Here is a 23563-nt window from a genome sequence, read left to right as displayed (position 1 = left end):
CTGTAGGAAACAAAAATTAGCACTGGGAGAATAAATTTATGTTCTAACATATCCATATATTTAGATACTGGGTGTGTTTTGCTAAATTTGATATTCAAACTTCTGGTAATATTAGATCCTGGGTGTGTTTCGCTAAATTTGATATTCAAACTTCTGGTAATATAAACATAAAAATGTGAAAAATGTATATTTTATCAGTTACAATAAATCCAGAAAAGAACAAAGCTATTTTTAAGGAGTAGAAAATAAAATTGCTTTTAAATTTGAAACATGGGGTGTTCTGGTTTTTATTTTAAAATTCTAGGTCAAACATTTGATTCGACAGGAGATCTATAGTATAAATTACAAACTATTTGATAATAAGCTGGAAGAATTGACCGAACGCATTGGGAAGACACAGTGCAGGAATAAACATGAAGCAATAGCTGATGAACTCTTCGTAAGTTTCTGATTTCATTTGATTTCATTTGAAGTAGAATTTGGTGATATTTTACATATTAGGAAAGGAAAACAATAAAGGAGACCCAAATCTGATCCTTGACCACAAGCCTGGTGTACTGTACCATAGGTAATAGAGTTTATTAGCAATACTGACCCTTATGAAATTGGAAATATTATTCTATGTTCTTCTGTTGTCAATTGTTCTGTGTCAATTGACAGGCTTAATATGTAGGCAGTTTCTTTTAATTCAAAATATATCCTGTATTAGAGCTTGTACAATGTGTTTGAAACTGTTTTGGGGTTTTTTTGTTCTACTCTTCTAGGATTACTTGCTGATTGGTGCTTCCTACCAACATTAATTTTATTATGACTCAATTAAAAGTTTGATGTTTTTATCTTCCATTCTTGTATGTCATCCTGGCATCTTTGCTTACATAAAATAAAATACATTTATATGCTTATATAAAGTAAATCTTTGCTTATATAAAAATTTCTCATTTATTTGGATGGATGTCTAAGTCTTAAAAGACTCGTTTGGCAGATACATAGTTTTCCCTCCATCTCTATATATTATTTAGTACTCTGGTTTTGTATTTGTTTTTCTCTTTTTCTTCTAGGCAAAAATATCAAAACTTCAAAGACGTATTAAAGCAGGATTGCACTCTCAAAAGAATTGCTTGGAACCAAATGTATTAACCAGTAATACAGCCTGTAAGGTTGGTATAAACACATATGAGTTTTAATTGCCTCACTGACCCACCATTATAGGTAGTTGGATTTTAAGATATGAAATATATTTCCAAACTAAGAAGGCTTTAAAGAAAAATTTATATTTAGAATGTTCTTGTGATGCTATCTCTGGAGAAAATACCCTTAGGTGGCCAAACATAAATGCCACTTGTATTTCTTACATCAAGTGATTAGAGAGGTGATTTGTGATCCCCACCATTTTATCAGGATAAAAAGTTTCAAACAGATACTACAGCAAAGTTGACAAACCTTTACAGTGAACATTTGTATACACAGCACCTAAATTCTACCTTTACTATTTTAATATGTTTATTTTTGTCATATATCTGTCAATCTGTTCATCTCCTAAGCCATCTTTATATTTGGTGCATTCATAAATACTAATGTATTTTTTTGTATCAAAATATACTTTGTAGCATACACTTCCAAAATATTTCAGCAGGGGTATCATTAGAGTTTGGTATCTGTTTATATTTTTCATATAAAATTTAAATATAGTCTTCAGTATACATTCACTGAATTTTTTTCTCGTAGTATCTTTATTTGCTTTGGTATCATATTTACGCTAGCTTCAGTAAATGCATTGGGAAGCATTCCTTCCCCTGTTTTCTGAAAGTCCGTGTAAGATTTTTTTACTTCCTTAAATGTTTGATAGAATCCATCTCTGAAGACTATCTGGGAAAGGAGCTTTCTTTGTAGGAAGACTTTTTCTTGAAATTCAATTCTTTAATAGGTAAGGGGCAATTCGGATTTTTCTATTTCCTCTCATATCAGTTTTGTAAGTTACCTTCACAAGGAATGTGTCCCTTTTATCTAAGTTGTTGAATTTGTTGACATAAATTATTATTTTTGTTTACTATTCCAATCACTCTTTATTTTTATATTTTTTTTATTTTTTAATTTTATTGTTATGTTAGTCACCATACAATACATCATTAGTTTTTGATGTGGTGATCCACAATCCATTGTTTTCATATAACACCCAGTGCTCCATGCAGTGTACGTGCCCTCCTTAATACCCATCACCAGGCTAACCAATCCCCCCTCCCCCCTCCCCTCTAAAACCCTGTTTGTCTCTCAGAGTCCATAGTCTCTCATGGTTCATCTCTCCCTCCAATTCCCCCCCCCATTTTTCCCTTCCTTCTCCTAGTGTCCTCTGTGCTATTCCTTATGTTCCACAAATAAGTGAAACCATATGATAATTGACTTTCTCTGCTTGACTTATTTCACTTAGCATAATCTCCTCCAGTCCCATCCATGTTGATGTAAAAGTTGGGTATTCATCCTTTCTGATGGCTGAGTAATATTCCACTGTATGTATAGACCACATCTTCTTTATCCATTCGTCTGTTGAAGGGCATCTCAGCTCTTTCCACAGTTTGGCTATTGTGGACATTGCTGCTATGAACATTGGGGTGCATATGGCCCTTCTTTTCAGTACATCTGTGTCTTTGGGGTAAATACCCAGTAGTGCAATTGCTGGGTCATAGGGTAGCTCTATTTTTAAATTTTTGAGGCACCTCCACACTGTTTTCCAAAGTGGCTGTACCAACTTGCTTCCCACCAACAGTGTAAGAGGGTTCCCCTTTCTCCACAACCTCTCCAACATTTGTTTCTTTCCCTGTCCATTTTTGCCATTCTAACTGGTGTAAGGTGGTATCTCAATGTGGTTTTGATTTGAATTTCCCTGATGGCTAATGATGATGAACATTTTTTCATGTGTCTGTTAGCCATTTGTATGTCTTCTCTGCAGAAGTGTCTGTTCATGTCTTTTGCCCATTTTTTGACTTGATTATTTGTTTTTTGGGTGTTGAGTTTGAGAAGTTCTTCATAGATCTTGAATACCAGCGCTTTATCTGTAGTGTCATTTACAAATATCTTCTCCCATTCTGTGGGTTACCTCTTTGTTTTGTTGACTGTTTCCTTTACTGTGCAGAAGCTTTTTATCTTGATGAAGTCCCAAAAGTTCATTTTTGCTTTTGTTTCACTAGCTTTTGAAGATGTATATTGAAAGAAGTTGCTGTGGCCAATGTCAAAGAGGTTACTGCCTTCTCCTCTAGGATTTTGATGGATTCCTGTCTCACATTGAGGTCTTTCATCCACTTTGAGTTTATCTTTGTGAATGGTGTTAGAGAATGGTCGAGTTTCATTCTTCTGCATGTGGCTGTCCAATTTTCCCAGCACCATTTATTGAAGAGACTGTCTTTTTTCCATTGCATGTTTTTTCCTGCTTTGTCAAAGATTATTTGACCATAGAGTTGAGGGTCCATAACTGGGTTCTCTATTCTGTTCCATTGGTCTATATGTCTGTTTTTGTGCCAGTACCATGCTGTCTTGGTGATCACTGCTTTGTAATACAGCTTGAAATCAGGCAACGTGATGCCCCCAGCTTTGGTTTTCTTTTTCAACATCTCCTTGGCGATTCGGGGTCTTTTTTGATTCCATACAAATTTTAGGATTGTTTGTTTCAGCACTTTGAAAAATGTCATTGGAATTTTGATCGGGATGGCATTGAAGGTATAGATTGCTCTGGGTAGCATAGACATTTTAACAATGTTTATTCTTCCGATCCATGAGCATGGAATATTTTTCCATCTTTTTGTGTCTTCTTCAATTTCTTTCATGAGTGTTTTGTAGTTCCTAGAGTATAGATCCTTTACCTCTTTGGTTAGGTTTATTCTGAGGTATCTTATGGTTTTCGGTGCTATTGTAAATGGAATCGTTTCTCTAATTTCTCTTTCTACAGTTGCGTTGTTAGTGTATAAGAAAGCAACTGATTTCTGTGCATTGATTTTGTATCCTGCCACATTACTGAATTGCTGGATGAGTTCTACTAATTTGGGAGTGGGGTCTTTTGGGTTTTGCACATAAAGTATCATGTCGTCTGCGAAAAGAGAGAGTTTGACTTTTTCTTTGCCAGTTTGAATACCTCTTATTTCTTTTTGTTGTCTGATTGCTGTTGCTAGGACTTCTAGTACTATGTTGAACAATAGTGGCGAGAGTGGGCATCCTTGACGTGTTCCTGATCTTAAGGGAAAGGCTCTCAGCTTTTCCCCATTGAGGATGATATTCGCTGTGGGTTTTTCATAGATGGATTTTATGAGCTTGAGGAATGTTCCCTCTATCCCTATACTCTGAAGAGTTTTGATCAGGAAAGGATGTTGTATTTTGTCAAATGCTTTTTCTGCATCAATTGAGAGGACGATATGGTTCTTCTCCCTCCTCTCATTAATGTTTTCTATCACATTGATTGATTTGCAAATGTTGAACCACCTTGCTTCCTGGGGATAAATCCCACTTGGTCGTGGTTGATGATCCTTTTAATGTATTGTTGGATCCTGTTAGCTAGGATTTTGTTGAGGATTTTGGAGTCCATATTCATCAGGGATATCAGTCTGAAATTCTCCTTTTGGATGGGGTCTTTGCCTGGTTTGGGGATTAAGGTAATGCTGGCCTCATAGAATGAGTTTGGAAGTTTTCCTTCTGTTTCTATTTTTTGAAATAGCTTCAGTAGAATAGGTATTATTTCTTCTTTGAGTGTTTGGTAGAATTCCCCAGGGAATCCATCAGGCCCTGGACTCTTGTTTTTGGGGAGGTTTTTGATCACTGCTTCAATCTCGTTACTGGTTATTGGCCTATTCACGTTGTCAGTTTCTTCCTGTTTCAGTCTTGGCAGCTTATAGGACTCCAGGAAGGCCTCCATTTCATCCAGATTGCTCAGTTTATTGGCATATAGTTGTTGATAATAATTTCTAATAATTGTTTCTATTTCCTTGGTGTTAGTGGTGATCTCTCCCCTTTCATAATTTTATTAATTTGGGTCCTTTCTCTCTTCTTTTGCATAAGTCTGGCCAGTGGTTTATCGGTCTTATTAATTCTTTCAAAGAACCAACTTCTAGTTTCATTGATCTGATCTACTGTGTTTCTGGTTTCTAATTCATTGATTTCTGCTCTAATTTCAATTATTTCTCTTCTAATGCGTGGCTTAGGCATCGTTTGTTGCTTTTTCTCTAGTTCTTTAAGGTGTAGAGTTAGTTGGTGAATTCGGGATTTTTCTATTTTTTTGAGTGAGGCTTGGATGGCTATGTATTTCCCCCTTAGGACCGCCTTTGCAGTATCCCATAGGTTTTGGACCGATGTGTTTTCGTTCTCATTGATTTCCATGAATTGTTTAAGTTCTCCTTTGATTTCCTGGTTGACCCAAACATTCTTGAGCAGAGTGGTCTTTAGCTTCCAAGTGTTTGAATTTCTGCCAAATTTTTTCTTGTGATTGAGTTCCAGTTTTAGAGCATTGTGGTCTGAGAATATGCAGGGAATAATCTCAATCTTTTGGTATCGGTTGAGACCTAATTTGTGACCCAGTATATGGTCTATTCTGGAGAAAGTTCCATGTGCGCTCGAGAAGAATGAGTATTCTGTTGTTTTAGGGTGGAATGTTCTGTAAATATCTATGAGGTCCATCTGGTCTAGTGTATCATTCAAAGCTCTTGTTTCCTTGTTGATTTTCTGCTTAGATGATCTGTCCATTGCTGAGAGTGGAGTATTGAGGTCTCCTACAATTAACGTATTGTTATCAATATGACTCTTTATTTTGGTTAACAGTTGGCTTATGTAGATGGCTGCTCCCATGTTGGAGGCACAGATATTTACAATTGCTAGATCTTCTTGTTGGATAGACCCTTTAAGAATGATATAGTGTCCTTCTGTGTCTCTTATTACAGACTTTAGTTTAAAATCTAATTTGTCTGATATAAGAATTGCTACCCCAGCTTTCTTTTGAGGTCCGCTGGCATGGAAGATGGATCTCCATCCCTTCACTTTCAGTCTGGATGTATCTTTAGGTTCAAAATGAGTCTCTTGTGGACAGCATATGGATGGGTCCTGTCTTTTTATCCAATCTGCAACCCTGTGCCGTTTTATGGGAGTGTTTAGGCCGTTCACATTGAGAGTGATTATTGAAAGATATGAATTAATTGTCATCATGTTGCCTGTGAAGACGTTGTTTTTATAGATTGTCCCTGTAAATTTCTGTTGTAGATCACTCTTGGGGTCTTTCTCCTTTTATAGAACCCCCCTTAATATTTCTTGCACGGCCGGCTTAGTGGTTACCTATTCTTTCAACTTCTGCCGGTTGTGGAAGCTCTGCATCTCTCCATCCATTCTGAATGACAGCCTTGCTGGATAAAGTATTCTTGGCTGCATGTTCTTCTCATTTAGTACCCTGATTATGTCTTGCCAGGCCTTTCTGGCTTGCCAGGTCTCTGTGGATAGGTCTGACGTTATTCTGATGTGCCTCCCTCTGTACGTAAGGAATCTCTTCCCCCTAACTGCCCTTAAGATGGTTTCCTTGGTTCTAAGATTTGCAAGTTTTACTATTACATGCCGGGGTGTTGGCCTGTTTTCCTTGATCTTAGGAGGGCTCCTCTCTGCCTCTAGGACGCGAATGTTTGTTTCATTCCCCAGGTTAGGGAAGTTCTCAGCTACGATTTGCTCAAATACATTTTCTAGTCCTCTCTCTCTCTCTCCACTCCCTCCGGGATTCCAATTATTCTGACATTGGAACGCTTCATGGTGTCACTTATTTCTCTGATTCTATTTTCATGGATTTTGAGTTGTTTTTCCCTGGCCTCCTCTTTTCCCTTTTTATCTATTATACTGTCTTCCAGGTTGCTTATTCTCTCTTCTGCCTCAGTTACCCTAGCTGTTAGATTATCTAGATTGGATTGGATCTCATTGATAGCATTTTTAAGTTCTGCCAATTCAGCTTTCATTTCTGCCCTTAGAGACTCTATGTTGCCATTAATTGATTTCTCCATTCTAGCCATTGTCTTCACAATTGCTAGCCTGAATTCCATCTCCGACATCTTGGTTATATCTGTATCCATTTGTATATCTGCAGCATAAGTCATAATCTCTGAGTCTTTTCTATTTTGGGGGCTCCTCCTCCTAGTCATTCTGTTGATGGGTGTTTGAGGGAATGTATAGAGTCCAAATTATTGACCAGAACCCAAGCAATATGCACCTGTTTTCTTGGGACCTTAGGGTTGCTGGCCTCTTGTTTTCCCAGTCTGTCTTCTGCGGGAGGGGCCTGCCGCGCTGTTACTCAGGCAACCCTGTTTGGGCGGAGTTGCCCTGCCCCCCTGTGGCGGGGGATGGGCTCAGCGGGAATCAGTTTTGGGGGCTTTTGTTCTCTGGCGGCTTTCCCTGGAGGCTTTCCGCGTCTCTTCCGCGAGTCAGAGCAGAAGAGACAGTTTCCAACCCTCTGCCTCAGAGCAGAGAGACCGCAGTCTGTTCTTCAGTGAGCTCTCCAGGCCACACTGTCTCCGTTCCTGTCCGTGCTGCTATAAACTGCAGCGTCCTGGGTTGTGCGCCCCTCCGCTTGCCCAGTCCTGCCTCCAGGTCGGGGCACGTCTCTGCCCTTTGTGCTTCTAAAACCGCCAGCCGCCCCAAGTTCGTGGGCGCGATCCCACCGCTCCGGGTTTCCGCCCCGGGGGCTGCCCTAAAGTCCTTTCCCCGCCGCTACCAGTCTGCGAGTCTGTGCCCGTCCCCAGCGAGCGAGGCTGTCGCTCACCGGCGGTGTAGGGTCCCCACGGCCAGCACCCTCCCGCTGCCGTTTATCCTCCGATATCTGCCCACGGAATCACGGCTCCCTGCTTGGTACCTCGAAACCAACCGCCTGCGATATTCTGTTTGTAGAGATCCAGATCTTCTTACATCTCAGGCTGGTTTCGTGGGTGCTCAGAGTGGTCTGGTAGATATCCAGCTCAATTCCGGGGACCAGTTGAAATAGGGTCCCCTACTCCTCCACCATCTTTTTGTTGTTGACATAAATTATTAACAAAATTTTCCCGTCCTTTTAGTATTTGTAGATCTGTAATGATATACTGTTTCATTTCTGAAACCAATAATCTGTGTTTTCTTTTTTTCTTGATCAGTCTTGACTAGGGTTTTAAAAATCTTACTCTCTCTACCACGTCTCTTTTCTGTTTTTTATAATTTCCTTCCTCTTACTTATAGTGGATATAATTTATTCTTCTTTTTCCAGCTTCTTAAGAGAGAAAGAGCATTGGTTTTTAATCCTCTTTTCTACTAGATAACATTTAAAGCTATGAATTTCCTTCTAAGCACTGCTTTTTCTAAGCATTTTCTAAGCATCTCAGTAATTAGACATTGCACTTGTTTTTTTTTAAGGATTTATTTATTTAGAGGGACCACTGAGTGGCTCAGTTGGTTAAGCGGCTGCCTTTGGCTCAGGTCATGATCCCTGGGATCATGATAGAGTTCGTTTTAGCGGGCAGCCTGCTTCTCCCTCCACTTGCTCTGCCTGCCGCTCCCCTGCTTGTGCCTCTCTGACAAATAAATAAAATCTTTAGAAATTTTCTTTATCTAGAGAAAGTGCATGAGCATGTGCGAGTGGGGGGAGGGGCAGAGGGAAGGCATCTCAAGCAGACTCCCCGGTGAACATGGAGCCCAGTTCGGGGCTCAGTCTTACAACCTATGAGATCATGATCTGAGCTGAAACCAAGAGCCGGTCAGTTAACCAACTGAGCCACTCAGGCACCCCTAGACATTGCACTTCTGACTACAGAGATTATAATCTTTGATGTACTGTATTTTTTTTAAAGATTTTATTTATTTATTTGAGAGAGAGAATGAGAGACAGAGAGCATGAGAGGGAGGAGGATCAGAGGGAGAAGCAGACTCCCTGCCGAGCAGTGAGCCCGACGCAGGACTCGATCCCGGGACTCCAGGATCATGACCTGAGCCGAAGGCAATCGCCCAACCAACTGAGCCACCCAGGCGCCCCTGTACTGTATTTTTTTAAAAAGATTTTATTTATTTATTTGAGAGAGAGACAGAGAGAGCTCAAGCAGGGGGAGGGGCAGGGGGAGAGGGAGAAGCAGACTCCTGCTGAGCCGGGAGCCCTACATGGGGCTCAATCCCAGGACCCTGGGATCATGACCTGAGCCAAAGGCAGATGCTTAATTGAGCCATCCAGGTGCCCATTTGGTTTTCTTCAGTTGAAAATAATTTATAACTTCCTTTGTGGTATTGTTCTTTGACTCATGGGTTATTTAGAAGTGTATGTTTAATTTCCAAACATTTGAGACCTTTCTAAGTATCTTATTTTTATTGATACCTAATTTAATTTTATTTTGATCAGAGAACATACTGTGTAAAATTTCTGTCTTGAGAGTTATTGACACTTTATAGCCCAAGATATGCTTTTTCTTCCTTGGTGAATGTTCCATGTTGGATGTAATGTTGTATAAATGTCACTTTTGTGTTAATTTTGCCACAGTGGTTGATAGTGGTGAATAATGACCCCCAAAAGATAACCATGAATTAAGCCCCAGAACCTGTGAGTATGTTACTTTATGTGTTAAAAGAAGCTCACAGATGGGGAGATTATCTTGGTGGGCTCAGTGTAATCACAAGGGTCCTTACAAAAAGGAGTCAGGAAGGTCAAAGACAGAAAGAGATGGGACAATGAAAGCAGAGGTTGGAATGATTGCACTGAAGATGGAGGAAGGGCTATGAGCCAAGGAATTCTGGTAGCTTCTAGAAGCTAGAAAAAAGGAAACACTCCCTTGAAGCCTCCAGAAAGAATGCAGCCCTGCCAACGACGCTGATGCTTCAGTAATCCTTGTCCACAGCTGTCCCAAATGAGGGATGATGGTCCCACTGCTGTTTCAGGTGTGGGGTCCTAGGGTTTGGTCCCTTGCTGGGCTTTGCCAATACTGCTATGCAGCCGGTTAGGCCCACTGTTGCTCCAGTTGTCAGGTGGGGACCAGGATGACACTAATGCTGCAGTGAATACGGCTGCTGATTTTGCAGGTGTGGAGTGGAGGGTCAGTCCCCCCTGCTCTACGTTTGGCGAGAAGGATGGGTCCCTGATATTTGCGGCACCTGTTGTGTAGGATATATGAATAATAAAAAGAAAACCGAGGGAACTCACTGTGCTTTCTCTCCGCAATCTCAAGATCCTCAGGCAGTCTGCCCTTTTCTTTCCACCGTTCAGAGGCATTTTATGATTATCTGTTGAATTATTTCCAGGGTTTTTCATTATGCTTAGATGAGAGTAGCAGGGATAAGTGAGCCACTTTGTCCTGGAAGTGAAAGAATACCAAATATTTTTTGCTATTGTTTTCCAATGTTGTTTGAACCTATTTCTACATATAGAATCTGCAACCTTAATAACATTTCAGAAGTCTGCCTTTGTGTACAGGCATCTTTGTTTACACTTTCCAACAGAAAAGCTTATGAGTTGGGCAGTCAGTTTGACCCTTTTGTATTCTTTAATATACACATATTTTTTTTAAAGATTTTTATTTATTTATTTGACAGAGAGAGACACAGCGAGAGAGAGAGAACACAAGCAGGGGGAGTGGGGGAGGGAGAAGCAGGCTTCCTGCTGATCAGGGAGCCCAATGTGGGGCTCGATCCCAGGCCCCTGGGATCATGACCTGAGCTGAAGGCAGACGCTTAACCATCTGAGCCACCCAGGCGCCCCTACACCTATATTTTAAATACTGCACATTCTCAACCAAAGCATGGACTAAGTGTTTCAACTTCCAAGTTTTAAACAAAACTCAACTGGAAGAACAAGTTGGAAATTTGATTTATTTCTGGTCTTCACTCATTATTAGGAGTATAATGAAAGTAAAAGTGTGCTTATTACAGTCTAGTGTTCCTGAGTTCCTAAAACATAGTCTAATAGGAATAAAATGTTGTCTTAGGTGTTTGTTTTTCCTTCCCACCCAAGCTAGGAAGTTGATTTGTACTATCATTATTTTTATTTCTTGAAGTATTTTTTAAAATTTATTTTGGCAAAGACACTCTAAACATTGTCATGAGACATTGAAATACATATAATTTAACATATGTTTTGCCCTATGTATTCAAGAATATTTTGAGAACATTTTCCAAGTGAAATTTTACCTATCAATTTTGTGTGGAAGAACACAAGTGGTAACACTCCCTTTAACTGCTTTTTCTTCACCCAATTAACAGGTTACAAATTCAGAGACCATGAATTTGGATAAGAATCCAGAGTTAGTCAGTAGTCCAGATGAAGGAAAGACTTCTGTGAGCTCTGAACCTTCTAACCCTTCAGAAAAAGCAGGTGAAAAGCTTAATTTATCACGGGATCGTGATGAGGCCGTTTCAGAAAGGTAGGCATTTCTACAAAAATGCATAAAGTTACCTAACTATATGCTTGTAAACATACCGTTTCTCAGTTAAGAATGAAACAGTGTAAAGGTTCATATTCCTTCTTGTCTCTTATGAAGGAATGGAATTGGTTATCCAGAGCTTTTATCATTATTGTTTTAACAGTACTAAATAGGGGTGCCTGGCTGGGTCAGTCCATAGAGCATGCTACTCTTTATCCACATTGGGGGTAGAGTTTACTTAAAAAAAAAAAAACAACAACACAGTACTAAATAAAATTTTGAATTGGCTAGGGTATTGGGTTTTCCACTGTGCTGTGTTCCATCTTTGTTATGGTAATCAGAGTGATCACTTGATCATTCTCATGGTTTGTGTTCTACACATGGAAAAGTCAAGGTCGTATAAAACGGTGGCCTACAAAAGTTACAGAGAAGAGTAAGGCTAGGAAAGTTAAGAGTAGGAAAAACGTGCCTAAAAGTATTTGATTCCTACAGGTTGAAAGCATTATCATGAATCATGATAACTTCAAATTACAGTGAACAGGTTAACTTATTTGTCTAATTGAGTCAAAAAGCAGCCAAGACACCTAACCTCTGATCTAGTCTAAAAGATTCAGGGCAGGCAAGGAAGAAGTCATTTAGTTTAACAAAGAAATACGATTGGTGATTCCTGCCTGGATAAATGTTGGGGGAGGGGCATTTTAATAAATTATTTTCTTTGGTCTGGTGATTTGCAAGTTTTGGAGCTTTATAGTATTATTTATTTATTCTTAACATTAACTCTGTAAAATGTCCTAAGGTTTTCCTTTTATATGTTATACTCCAGCTTTTAAAAAGAGAAAAATACATAACTAAAAATAAGGAATTAGTTGAAGACCACCACCCTTTCCCCAAATGCATACTCAAGGAGGCCACAAAATGAAGGAGAAGCATTACAAATCTATACCATTTGCAGTAGATCCTTGGTTTTGGGGAATTTACATACAGTTTTGACTCTTCAGAAGAAACCCTAATATTGCATGATATTGAGGCCTGCATTTTAGTTTTGAACCAGGAAGCTGCTGTGAAGAAGGCATTTATTTAGTTTGTGAATGCAAGAGTCATATTTCAGTGAGTCTTTGTTGTTACCCCTCTTAATGTGTGTGCTGAAACTCATAAAGTGACAAAAAAGAAAAACAAAATGCTAGTGATAAAAGTGAAAAAGTGAAGACCCCATTAAGATAGCATTTTATAGACTACTAATATGTCAAATTTATCAGTGGCTTCTATGATATGAACAATCCACCTTATGTTCTAAAATGAAGGAAGAACACGCAATTTATGAAACTTGTCCCAGGCAGCCATGCTAACAACTGTATATAACTTGACCCTGATGGGTGGATTCAATGGTTTATTATTCTTATTTTTAAAGATTTTATTTATTTATTTATTTGACAGAGAAAGACACAGGGAGAGAGGGAACACAAGCAGGGGGAGTGGGAGAGGGAGAAGCTGGCTTCCCGCAGAGCAGGGATCCCGATGCGGGCTCGATCCCAGGACCACCTGAGCCGAAGGCAGACGCTTAACGACTGAGCCACCCAGGCGCCCCAAGATTCAGTGGTTTCAAACACCAGTTTTAGAGGGGGGATAGATGGCGGAGGAGTAGGGGACCCTATTTCAACTGGTCCCCGGAATTGAGCTGGATATCTACCAGACCACTCTGAGCACCCACGAAACCAGCCTGAGATGTAAGAAGATCTGGATCTCTACAAACAGAATATCGCAGGCAGTTGGTTTTGAGGTACGAAGCGGAGAGCCATGATTCTGCGGGCAGATATCGGAGGATAAACGGCAGTGGGAGGGAGCCTGGCCGTGGGGATCCTGCACCGCCGGTGAGTGACAGCCTCGCGTGCTGCGGACCGGTAGCGTCGGGAAAGAACTTTAGGGCAGCCCCTGGGGTGGAAAACCAGACCGGTGGGGTCGCGCACACACGAACCGCAGCCGCCCGGATAGAAACCCGGAGCGACGGTCGCGCACACGCAAACTGCAGCCTCCCGAGACGGAAACCCGGTGTGCCGTGTCCCACCAGTGAACTGCAACCCCCGGGGTGGGAACCCCGAGCGGCGGAATAGCGCGCGTGCGAACTGGGAGCGGCTGGCAGTTTTAGAAGCACAAAGGGCAGAGACGTGCCCCGACCTGGAGGCAGGACTGGGGGCACTGCGGAGGGGCGCACAACCCAGGACGCTGCAGTTTATAACAGCACGGACAGAAACGGAGACAGTGTGGCCTGGAGAGCTCACTGAAGAACAGACTGCGGTCTCTCTGCTCTGAGGCAGAAGGTTGGAAACGGTCTCTTCTGCTCTGACTCGCGGAAGAGACGCGGAAAGCCTCCAGGGAAAGCCGCCAGAGAACAAAAGCCCCCAAAACTGCTTCCCGCTGAGCCCATCCCCCGCCACAGGGGGGCAGGGCAACTCCGCCCAAACAGGGTTGCCTGAGTAACAGCGCGGCAGGCCCCTCCCGCAGAAGACAGGCTGGGAAAACAAGAGGCCAGCAACCCTAAGGTCCCAAGAAAACAGGTGCATATTGCTTGGGTTCTGGTCAATAACTTGGACTCTATACATTCCCTCAAACACCCATCAACAGAATGACTAGGAGGAGGAGCCCCCAAAATAGAAAAGACTCAGAGATTATGACTTATGCTGCAGATATACAAATGGATACAGATATAACCAAGATGTCGGAGATGGAATTCAGGCTAGCAATTGTGAAGACAATGGCTAGAATGGAGAAATCAATTAATGGCAACATAGAGTCTCTAAGGGCAGAAATGAAAGCTGAATTGGCAGAACTTAAAAATGCTATCAATGAGATCCAATCCAATCTAGATAATCTAACAGCTAGGGTAACTGAGACAGAAGAGACAATAAGCGATCTGGAAGACAGTATAATAGATAAAAAGGGAAAAGAGGAGGCCAGGGAAAAACAACTCAGAATCCATGAAAATAGAATCAGAGAAATAAGTGACACCATGAGGCGTTCCAATGTCAGAATAATTGGAATCCCGGAGGGAGTGGAGAGAGAGAGGGGGCTAGAAGATGTAGTTGAGCAAATCGTAGCTGAGAACTTCCCTAATGTGGGGAATGAAACAAACATCCGAGTCCTAGAGGCAGAGAGGACCCCTCCTAAGATCAAGGAAAACAGGCCAACACCCCGGCATGTAATAGTAAAACTTGCAAATCTTAGAACCAAGGAAACCATCTTAAGGGCAGTTAGGGGGAAGAGATTCCTTACGTACAGAGGGAGGCACATCAGAATAACGTCAGACCTATCCACAGAGACCTGGCAAGCCAGAAAGGCCTGGCAAGACATATTCAGGGTACTAAATGAGAAGAACATGCAGCCAAGAATACTTTATCCAGCAAGGCTTTCATTTAGAATGGATGGAGAGATGCAGAGCTTCCATGACCGGCAGAAACTGAAAGAATATGTGACCACTAAGCCAGCCCTGCAAGAAATATTAAGGGGGGTTCTATAAAAGGAGAAAGACCCCAAGAGTGATCTACAACAGAAATTTACAGGGACAATCTATAAAAACAACATCTTCACAGGCAACATGATGACAATTAATTCATATCTTTCAATAATCACTCTCAGCGTGAACGGCCTAAACACTCCCATAAAACGGCACAGGGTTGCAGATTGGATAAAAAGACAGGACCCATCCATATGCTGTCTACAAGAGACTCATTTTGAACCTAAAGATACATCCAGACTGAAAGTGAAGGGATGGAGATCCATCTTCCATGCCAGCGGACCTCAAAAGAAAGCTGGGGTAGCAATTCTTATATCAGACAAATTAGATTTTAAACTAAAGTCTGTAAAAAGAGACACAGAAGGACACTATATCATTCTTAAAGGGTCTATCCAACAAGAAGATCTAGCAATTGTAAATATCTGTGCCCCCAACATGGGAGCAGCCATCTACATAAGCCAACTGTTAACCAAAATAAAGAGTCATATTGATAACAATACGTTAATTGTAGGAGACCTCAATACTCCACTCTCAGCAATGGACAGATCATCTAAGCAGAAAATCAACAAGGAAACAAGAGCTTTGAATGATACACTAGACCAGATGGACCTCATAGATATTTACAGAACATTCCACCCTAAAACAACAGAATACTCATTCTTCTCGAGCGCACATGGAACTTTCTCCAGAATAGACCATATACTGGGTCACAAATTAGGTCTCAACCGATACCAAAAGATTGAGATTATTCCCTGCATATTCTCAGACCACAATGCTCTAAAACTGGAACTCAATCACAAGAAAAAATTTGGCAGAAATTCAAACACTTGGAAGCTAAAGACCACTCTGCTCAAGAATGTTTGGGTCAACCAAGAAATCAAAGGAGAACTTAAACAATTCATGGAAATCAATGAGAACGAAAACACATCGGTCCAAAACCTATGGGATACTGCAAAGGCGGTCCTAAGGGGGAAATACATAGCCATCCAAGCCTCACTCAAAAAAATAGAAAAATCCCGAATTCACCAACTAACTCTACACCTTAAAGAACTAGAGAAAAAGCAACAAACGATGCCTAAGCCACGCATTAGAAGAGAAATAATTAAAATTAGAGCAGAAATCAATGAATTAGAAACCAGAAACACAGTAGATCAGATCAATGAAACTAGAAGTTGGTTCTTTGAAAGAATTAATAAGACCGATAAACCACTGGCCAGACTTATGCAAAAGAAGAGAGAAAGGACCCAAATTAATAAAATTATGAAAGGGGAGAGATCACCACTAACACCAAGGAAATAGAAACAATTATTAGAAATTATTATCAACAACTATATGCCAATAAACTGAGCAATCTGGATGAAATGGAGGCCTTCCTGGAAACCTATAAGCTGCCAAGACTGAAACAGGAAGAAAGTGACAACCTGAGTAGGCCAATAACCAGTAACGAGATCGAAGCAGTGATCAAAAACCTCCCCAAAAACAAGAGTCCAGGGCCTGATGGATTCCCTGGGGAATTCTACCAAACACTCAAAGAAGAAATAATACCTATTCTACTGAAGCTATTTCAAAAAATAGAAACAGAAGGAAAACTTCCAAACTCATTCTATGAGGCCAGCATTACCTTAATCCCCAAACCAGGCAAAGACCCCATCCAAAAGGAGAATTTCAGACCGATATCCCTGATGAATATGGATTCCAAAATCCTCAACAAAATCCTAGCTAATAGGATCCAACAATACATTAAAAGGATCATCCACCACGACCAAGTGGGATTTATCCCCAGGATGCAAGGGTGGGTCAACATTCGCAAATCAATCGATGTGATAGAACACATTAATGAGAGGAGGGAGAAGAACCATATGGTCCTCTCAATTGATGCAGAAAAAGCATTTGACAAAATACAACATCCTTTCCTGATCAAAACTCTTCAGAGTATAGGGATAGAGGGAACATTCCTCAAGCTCATAAAATCCATCTATGAAAAACCCACAGCGAATATCATCCTCAATGGGGAAAAGCTGAGAGCCTTTCCCTTAAGATCAGGAACACATCAAGGGTGCCCACTCTCACCACTATTGTTCAACATAGTACTAGAAGTCCTAGCAACAGCAATCAGACAACAAAAAGAAATAAGAGGTATTCAGATTGGCAAAGAAGAAGTCAAACTCTCTCTTTTCGCAGATGACATGATACTTTATGTGGAAAACCCAAAAGACTCCACCCACAAATTACTAGAACTCATCCAGCAATTCAGTAATGTGGCAGGATACAAAATCAATGCACAGAAATCAGTTGCTTTCTTATACACTAACAACGCAACTGTAGAAAGAGAAATTAGAGAAACGATTCCATTTACAATAGCACCGAAAACCATAAGATACCTCAGAATAAACCTAACCAAAGAGGTAAAGGATCTATACTCTAGGAACTACAAAACACTCATGAAAGAAATTGAAGAAGACACAAAAAGATGGAAAAATATTCCATGCTCATGGATCGGAAGAATAAACATTGTTAAAATGTCTGTGCTCCCCAGAGCAATCTATACCTTCAATGCCATCCCGATCAAAATTCCAATGACATTTTTCAAAGTGCTGGAACAAACAATCCTAAAATTTGTATGGAATCAGAAAAGACCCCGAATCGCCAAGGAGATGTTGAAAAAGAAAACCAAAGCTGGGGGCATCACGTTGCCTGATTTCAAGCTGTATTACAAAGCAGTGATCACCAAGACAGCATGGTACTGGCACAAAAACAGACATACAGACCAATGGAACAGAATAGAGAACCCAGATATGGACCCTCAACTCTATGGTCAAATAATCTTTGACAAAGCAGGAAAAAACATGCAATGGAAAAAAGACAGTCTCTTCAATAAATGGTGCTGGGAAAATTGGACAGCCACATGCAGAAGAATGAAACTCGACCATTCTCTAACACCATTCACAAAGATAAACTCAAAGTGGATGAAAGACCTCAATGTGAGACAGGAATCCATCCAAATCCTAGAGGAGAGCATAGGCAGTAACCTCTTTGACATTGGCCACAGCAACTTCTTTCAAGATACATCTCCAAAAGCTAGTGAAACAAAAGCAAAAATGAACTTTTGGGACTTCATCAAGATAAAAAGCTTCTGCACAGCAAAGGAAACAGTCAACAAAACCAAGAGGCAACCCACAGAATGGGAGAAGATATTTGCAAATGACACTACAGATAAAGGGCTGGTATCCAAGATCTATAAAGAACTTGTCAAACTCAACACCCAAAAAACAAATAATCAAGTCAAAAAGTGGGCAGAAGATATGAAAAGACACTTCTCTGAAGAAGACATACAAATGGCTAACAGACACATGAAAAAATGTTCATCATCATTAGCCATCAGGGAAATCCAAATCAAAATCACACTGAGATACCACCTTACACCAGTTAGAATGGCAAAAATGGACAGGGAAAGAAACAACAAATGTTGGAGAGGTTGTGGAGAAAGGGGAACCCTCTTACACTGTTGGTGGGAAGCAAGTTGGTACAGCCACTTTGGAAAACAGTGTGGAGGTGCCTCAAAAATTTAAAAATAGAGCTACCCTATGACCCAGCAATTGCACTACTGGGTATTTACCCCAAAGACACAGATGTACTGAAAAGAAGGGCCATATGCACCCCAATGTTCACAGCAGCAATGTCCGCAGTAGCCAAACTGTGGAAAGAGCCGAGATGCCCTTCAACAGATGAATGGATAAAGAAGATGTGGTCCATATATACAATGGAATATTACTCAGCCATCAGAAAAGATGAATACCCAACTTTTACATCAACATGGATGGGACTGGAAGAGATTATGCTAAGTGAAATAAGTCAAGCAGAGAAAGTCAATTATCATATGGTTTCACTTATTTGTGGAACATAAGGAATAACATGGAGGACATTAGGAGAAGGAAGGGAAAAATGGGGGGGGGAATTGGAGGGAGAGATGAACCATGAGAGACTATGGACCTGAGAAACAAACAGGGTTTTAGAGGGGAGGGGGGAGGGGGGATTGGTTAGCCCGGTGATGGGTATTAAGGAGGGCACGTACTGCATGGAGCACTGGGTGTTATACGAAAACAATGGATCGTGGATCACTACATCAAAAACTAATGATGTAATATATGGTGACTAACATAACATAATAAAATTTAAAAAAAAACAAAACACCAGTTTTAAACAAACTTCCAAAAAATAAAAAAAGAGGGAATATTTTTCAGTTTGTTTTATGAGAGTAGATACAAAAATCTTGTATAAATGTGATATATTAAAATCAATTTTAACATTTTACAGAAATGGAAAATTATAGTCCATTTTTACCCATGAAATAGAGGCAGATATCCTAAACAAGATACTAGTAAAGCCAAGTTCAATATAAAAGTTGAGTTTGTCTCAGGAATGCTGCTGGGTCAATAATAAAATACCAGTTAATGTAATTTGCCAGAACAAGAATCATTATTAACCACAATACAAGTAGGATTTGATAAAATCACCTGTTTATGATTAAAAACAAATTCTTTGCAAACTTGGAATAGGGAGGTAACTTCCTTAATCTGATAAAGAGTATCTACAAAAACCCTAAAACAGATCTGATGGCCAAATATTGGAAGTATTTCCCTTGAGATACAAAATAGAAGGATGCCTGCTCTCACCACTTTAACATTATACTGGATCTCTTGGCTAATGAAAGAAAAAGAGGTCAATTTAGAAAGGATTGAAAAAGAAGGAAGAAATATTATTACTATTCTTGGATGATTGGGGTAGGTATATAATATAGGAAATCCAAAGTAACTACAGATAAATTATTAGGATTAACAAGTTAACAAGATTGTCAATCTCAAACATATAAAAATTTATATTCTTGTATACCAGATATAAACAATTAGGGAATTAAAAGATATTTTTAAAAGATATGATAACCATACAGTATCACCAAACCTAGGAATACATTTAATAAGACATGTAATAGCTGAAGAAAATTATAAAACTTTGAGAGGTATTAAAGAAGAATTCAGTGGAAAATGAACTATGTTTATGGGTTGGACAATGCAGTATTTATAGAATGTTTTCACTTTTGTTCAAATTAATTTAGAGAATGCAATTTCAATCAGTTTTCCAGTGTGTAATTTTGTGGAATTTGACAAGCTGATTTGATTCTAAAATGTGTATGTAAATACAGTGGATTAAGAGACCAAGATATCCATCAACTGGAGAAACAAAGAGGAGGGAATTTGCCATCAGATGTCAGGACACTACAAACCGCAGAAATTTTAGAATAATGTGATATTATTCAATTCAAGTAATAGACAAATAGAGCAGTGTCACAGAGAATCCAGAAACCCATGCATATATGTATATGTGATATGTGATGGAGATTGTATGTCACATCACTTGAGAAATGATTGACTTTTAGTAAATAGTGCAGTTACTTTGCTATTCATGTTGAGGAAAATATGAAAGACATTGGATCTGTATGTCAGACTGCACATAAAAATCAATCTCCTGTGGATTAAGGAACTCAATTATCTAAAGGAAAATTACAAAGCTTTTAGAAGGTAATATAGAACATCCTCATGAACTTAGGATAAGGAAGGATTTCTTTTTTTTTTTTTTTAAGATTTTATTTATTTATTTGAGAGAGAGAATGAGATAGAGAGAGCATGAGAGGGTCAGAGGGAGAAGCAGACTCCCTGCCGAGCAGGGAGCCTGATGTGGGACTCGATCCCGGGACTCCAGGATCATGACCTGAGCCGAAGGCAGTCGCTCAACCAACTGAGCCACCCAGGCGCCCAAGGAAGGATTTCTTTTTTTTTTTAAAGATTTTATTTATTTATTTGACAGAGAGAGACACAGCAAGAGAAGAACACAAGCAGGGGGAGTGGGAGAGGGAGAAGCAGGCTTCCCGCCGAGCAGGAGCCCAATGTGGGGCTCGATCCCAGGACCCTGGGATCATGACCTGAGCTGAAGGCAGACGCTTAACGACTGAGCCACCCAGGCGCCCCCAAGGAAGGATTTCTTAAGACAAAAATACCTTCATGATAAAAAAAAAAAAAAATTGATCTGTTTTACCATATTAAAATTAGAAACTTCTCTCAAGCCACTAATTTTAGTGAGAAGACAGGCCATCAAGTGGGAGAAGACACTTGAAGCACATAGAACCTCTAGGGACCTTTCCCTAGAGGATATATAGAAAGAGTATATAGAAAGTACTTCAAATCAATGAGTAAAAGCCAGATAATACAAAATAAAAATGGGCAAAAAACTTGTACATCTACTTCACAAAAGAGGAATTCCAAATGACCGATAATAAATATATGAAAAAGTGCTCATCTACATTAGTAATCAGGGAAATGCAAATTAAAGCCACAATGAGATACCTTTTCATATCAGGTAAAGTAAAACATTTTAAAATCTGACAATACCTGGTGTATTGGTGAGGTTTTGAAAAAAAGGGAATTGATTTTATTTAACATTTTTGTTGTTAGAAGAGTAAATTGATATAATGCTTTAGAAAAAAATTGGCATTATCTAAAAATATTGAAGATCTGAATATCCTTTGACCTCACAGTCCCATCCTTTGATACATACCCTCTAAATGTTCAATAGGATATATGTAGAGGAATGTTTATTAGCATTTTGCATAATAGTCGAAAAATAGAAGGACAAAAAGCCCATCTACAGTTGAAAAGAATAAATTGCAGTAAATCCATACAGTGGAATTCTGTATATTAGTGGAAATGGAAGAACTGCAGTAACATGCAGCAGTACAAGTTACTCCCACAAAAACACTATGGAAAAGCAGGCTCAAATAGTAGGATTCCATTCAAATAAAGGTCAAAAATAGCCAGAAAAAAAAAAAATTATGTAGGAAGTCAAGGGTAGATGGTAAATCTAAAGACTAAAACAAAGAAATTAGCACTACAAATGCTATTTATGGAGGAGATTTATGATACAGGATAGAGGCATATGGGTTTCTGAAGTGCTGGTCATATAAAATGTATTTACCTGAGTGGTGGCTACATGATTAATAATTATTTATTAAACTACATGTGTTTTTAATCCAATTCAAAAATAGTTACCTATTTATTAGAAAATTTAGTTTATGTTTAATATAATCCTACTGAAATATGTGGGTTCATAACTACAGTCTTTCTACTTGTTTTCTTTTATCCCATCTGTTTTATGGGCCTTTTCCCCTATTTTGTCTGTGTGTCTCTATTTTAGCCTTCTTTTGGATTAATCTTTTTTTTTCTTTCCCCATTACCTTGTTAATTATACATCTTTTATTGTTTCTTTAGAAATTGTCCTAAAAATCATGATTTGGATTCTTGACTCTAATAATTAGAATCCAATATGAATTACTACTTTTACCATTCTGTAGGTAATGCTTGACCTTAGAACCTTATAATTCCATTTACCACTCCCCCACCATCTTTTGTATTTTCACACATTTTAATTTTACATTACAGTTGACCATCAAACAATGCAGCATTAACCCCACACACAGTCAAAAATTCACACATAACTTTTGACTCCCCCCAAATTTAACTATTAATAGTCTACTGTTGACTGGAAGCCTTACTGATAACATAAGCAGTCAATTAAATATTTTGTATATGCTGTATATTGTACACTGTATTTTACAATAACGTAACCTAGAGAAAAGAAAATATTATTAAAAATCATGAGAAAATACACTAGAGTACTATACCTTATTTACTGAAGAAAATCCATAGGTAAGTGGACCTGTGCAGTTCAAACCCTTGTTGTTCAAGGTCAGCTCTATTTTAAATCTCACAAGATGATACCACTGTCTTGTTACAGTCATTATTCATTTAGAGTTATCCACATTATTTACCCCTCCTGTTGCTCTTCATTTCTTCCTGTATTTCCATCTTTCCACCTGGGAAAATTTTCCTTCTGCCTGAAGAACTTTGTTACTTCCTTTTTTAGTTTTGCTCAAGATAAATTCTGTCGGGTTTTTTTGGTCTGGAAATAATTCCATTTTGTCTTTATTTTTAAAGGATATTTTAACATGAGTATTGTATTGTAGGTAGGTATTTCCTTTCAGAACTCTGGTTTTATGTCTTCCATTATCTTTGGAAAATTCTTGGCCATTATCTCTTAAGATATTCCTTCAGCACCATTCCATCTCTTCTCCCCTTCAGTATTCCAATTACATGCTTCTTGTACATACCATCCTTCAGTCTGGATATTTTCTACTCACCTATTTTCCAGTTTATGAATCCTCTCTTCAGCTGGATCAAAGTGGCTGTTAAACCCATGTATCGAATTGTTAATTTCAGTTTGCTTAATTTTCAGTTCTCCCCTTTCCATTTTATTTTTTATTATTTTTTTTTTTAGAGAGAAAGGGCGTGCACATGCATGAGCACAGTGGGGGAGGGACAAAGGGAGATGGGAAGAGGGAATCTTAAGCAGGCTCCACACCCAGCACTGAGCCTGACACTGGGCTCGATCTCACAACCCTGAGATCATGACCTGAGCTGAAATCAAGAGTCGGACTCTTAGCTGACTGAGCCACCCAGGCCGCCATTGTATTCTTTTCTATAGATAGAGATTCTCTGGTGAAATTCTTTATCTTGTTGTCCATGTGTTGAACATTTTAATCACTGTTATTTTCTGATCCATTTCTTATGACCCTTGTATC

At 39.4% G+C, this 23563-nt stretch overlaps 1 protein-coding gene across 1 annotated transcript in view; it reads left to right on the top strand.

Moving 5' to 3' along the window:
* Positions 1–23563, top strand: part of ATF7IP2 (activating transcription factor 7 interacting protein 2) — a 70634-nt gene that overhangs the window by 19357 nt on the left and 27714 nt on the right. The window contains exons 4-6 of the mRNA XM_036070561.2: positions 305–439; positions 1059–1157; positions 11206–11366. Of these exons, the coding sequence (XP_035926454.1) occupies positions 305–439; positions 1059–1157; positions 11206–11366 (395 nt within the window). The remainder of the gene's footprint in view (positions 1–304; positions 440–1058; positions 1158–11205; positions 11367–23563) is intronic.

The sequence above is a fragment of the Halichoerus grypus genome, chromosome 6, assembly GCF_964656455.1.
Source record: "Halichoerus grypus chromosome 6, mHalGry1.hap1.1, whole genome shotgun sequence".
Taxonomy (NCBI): Eukaryota; Metazoa; Chordata; class Mammalia; order Carnivora; family Phocidae; genus Halichoerus; species Halichoerus grypus.
Note: the sequence above shows the minus strand (reverse complement) of the source record. Positions and strands in the feature narration are given on the sequence as shown.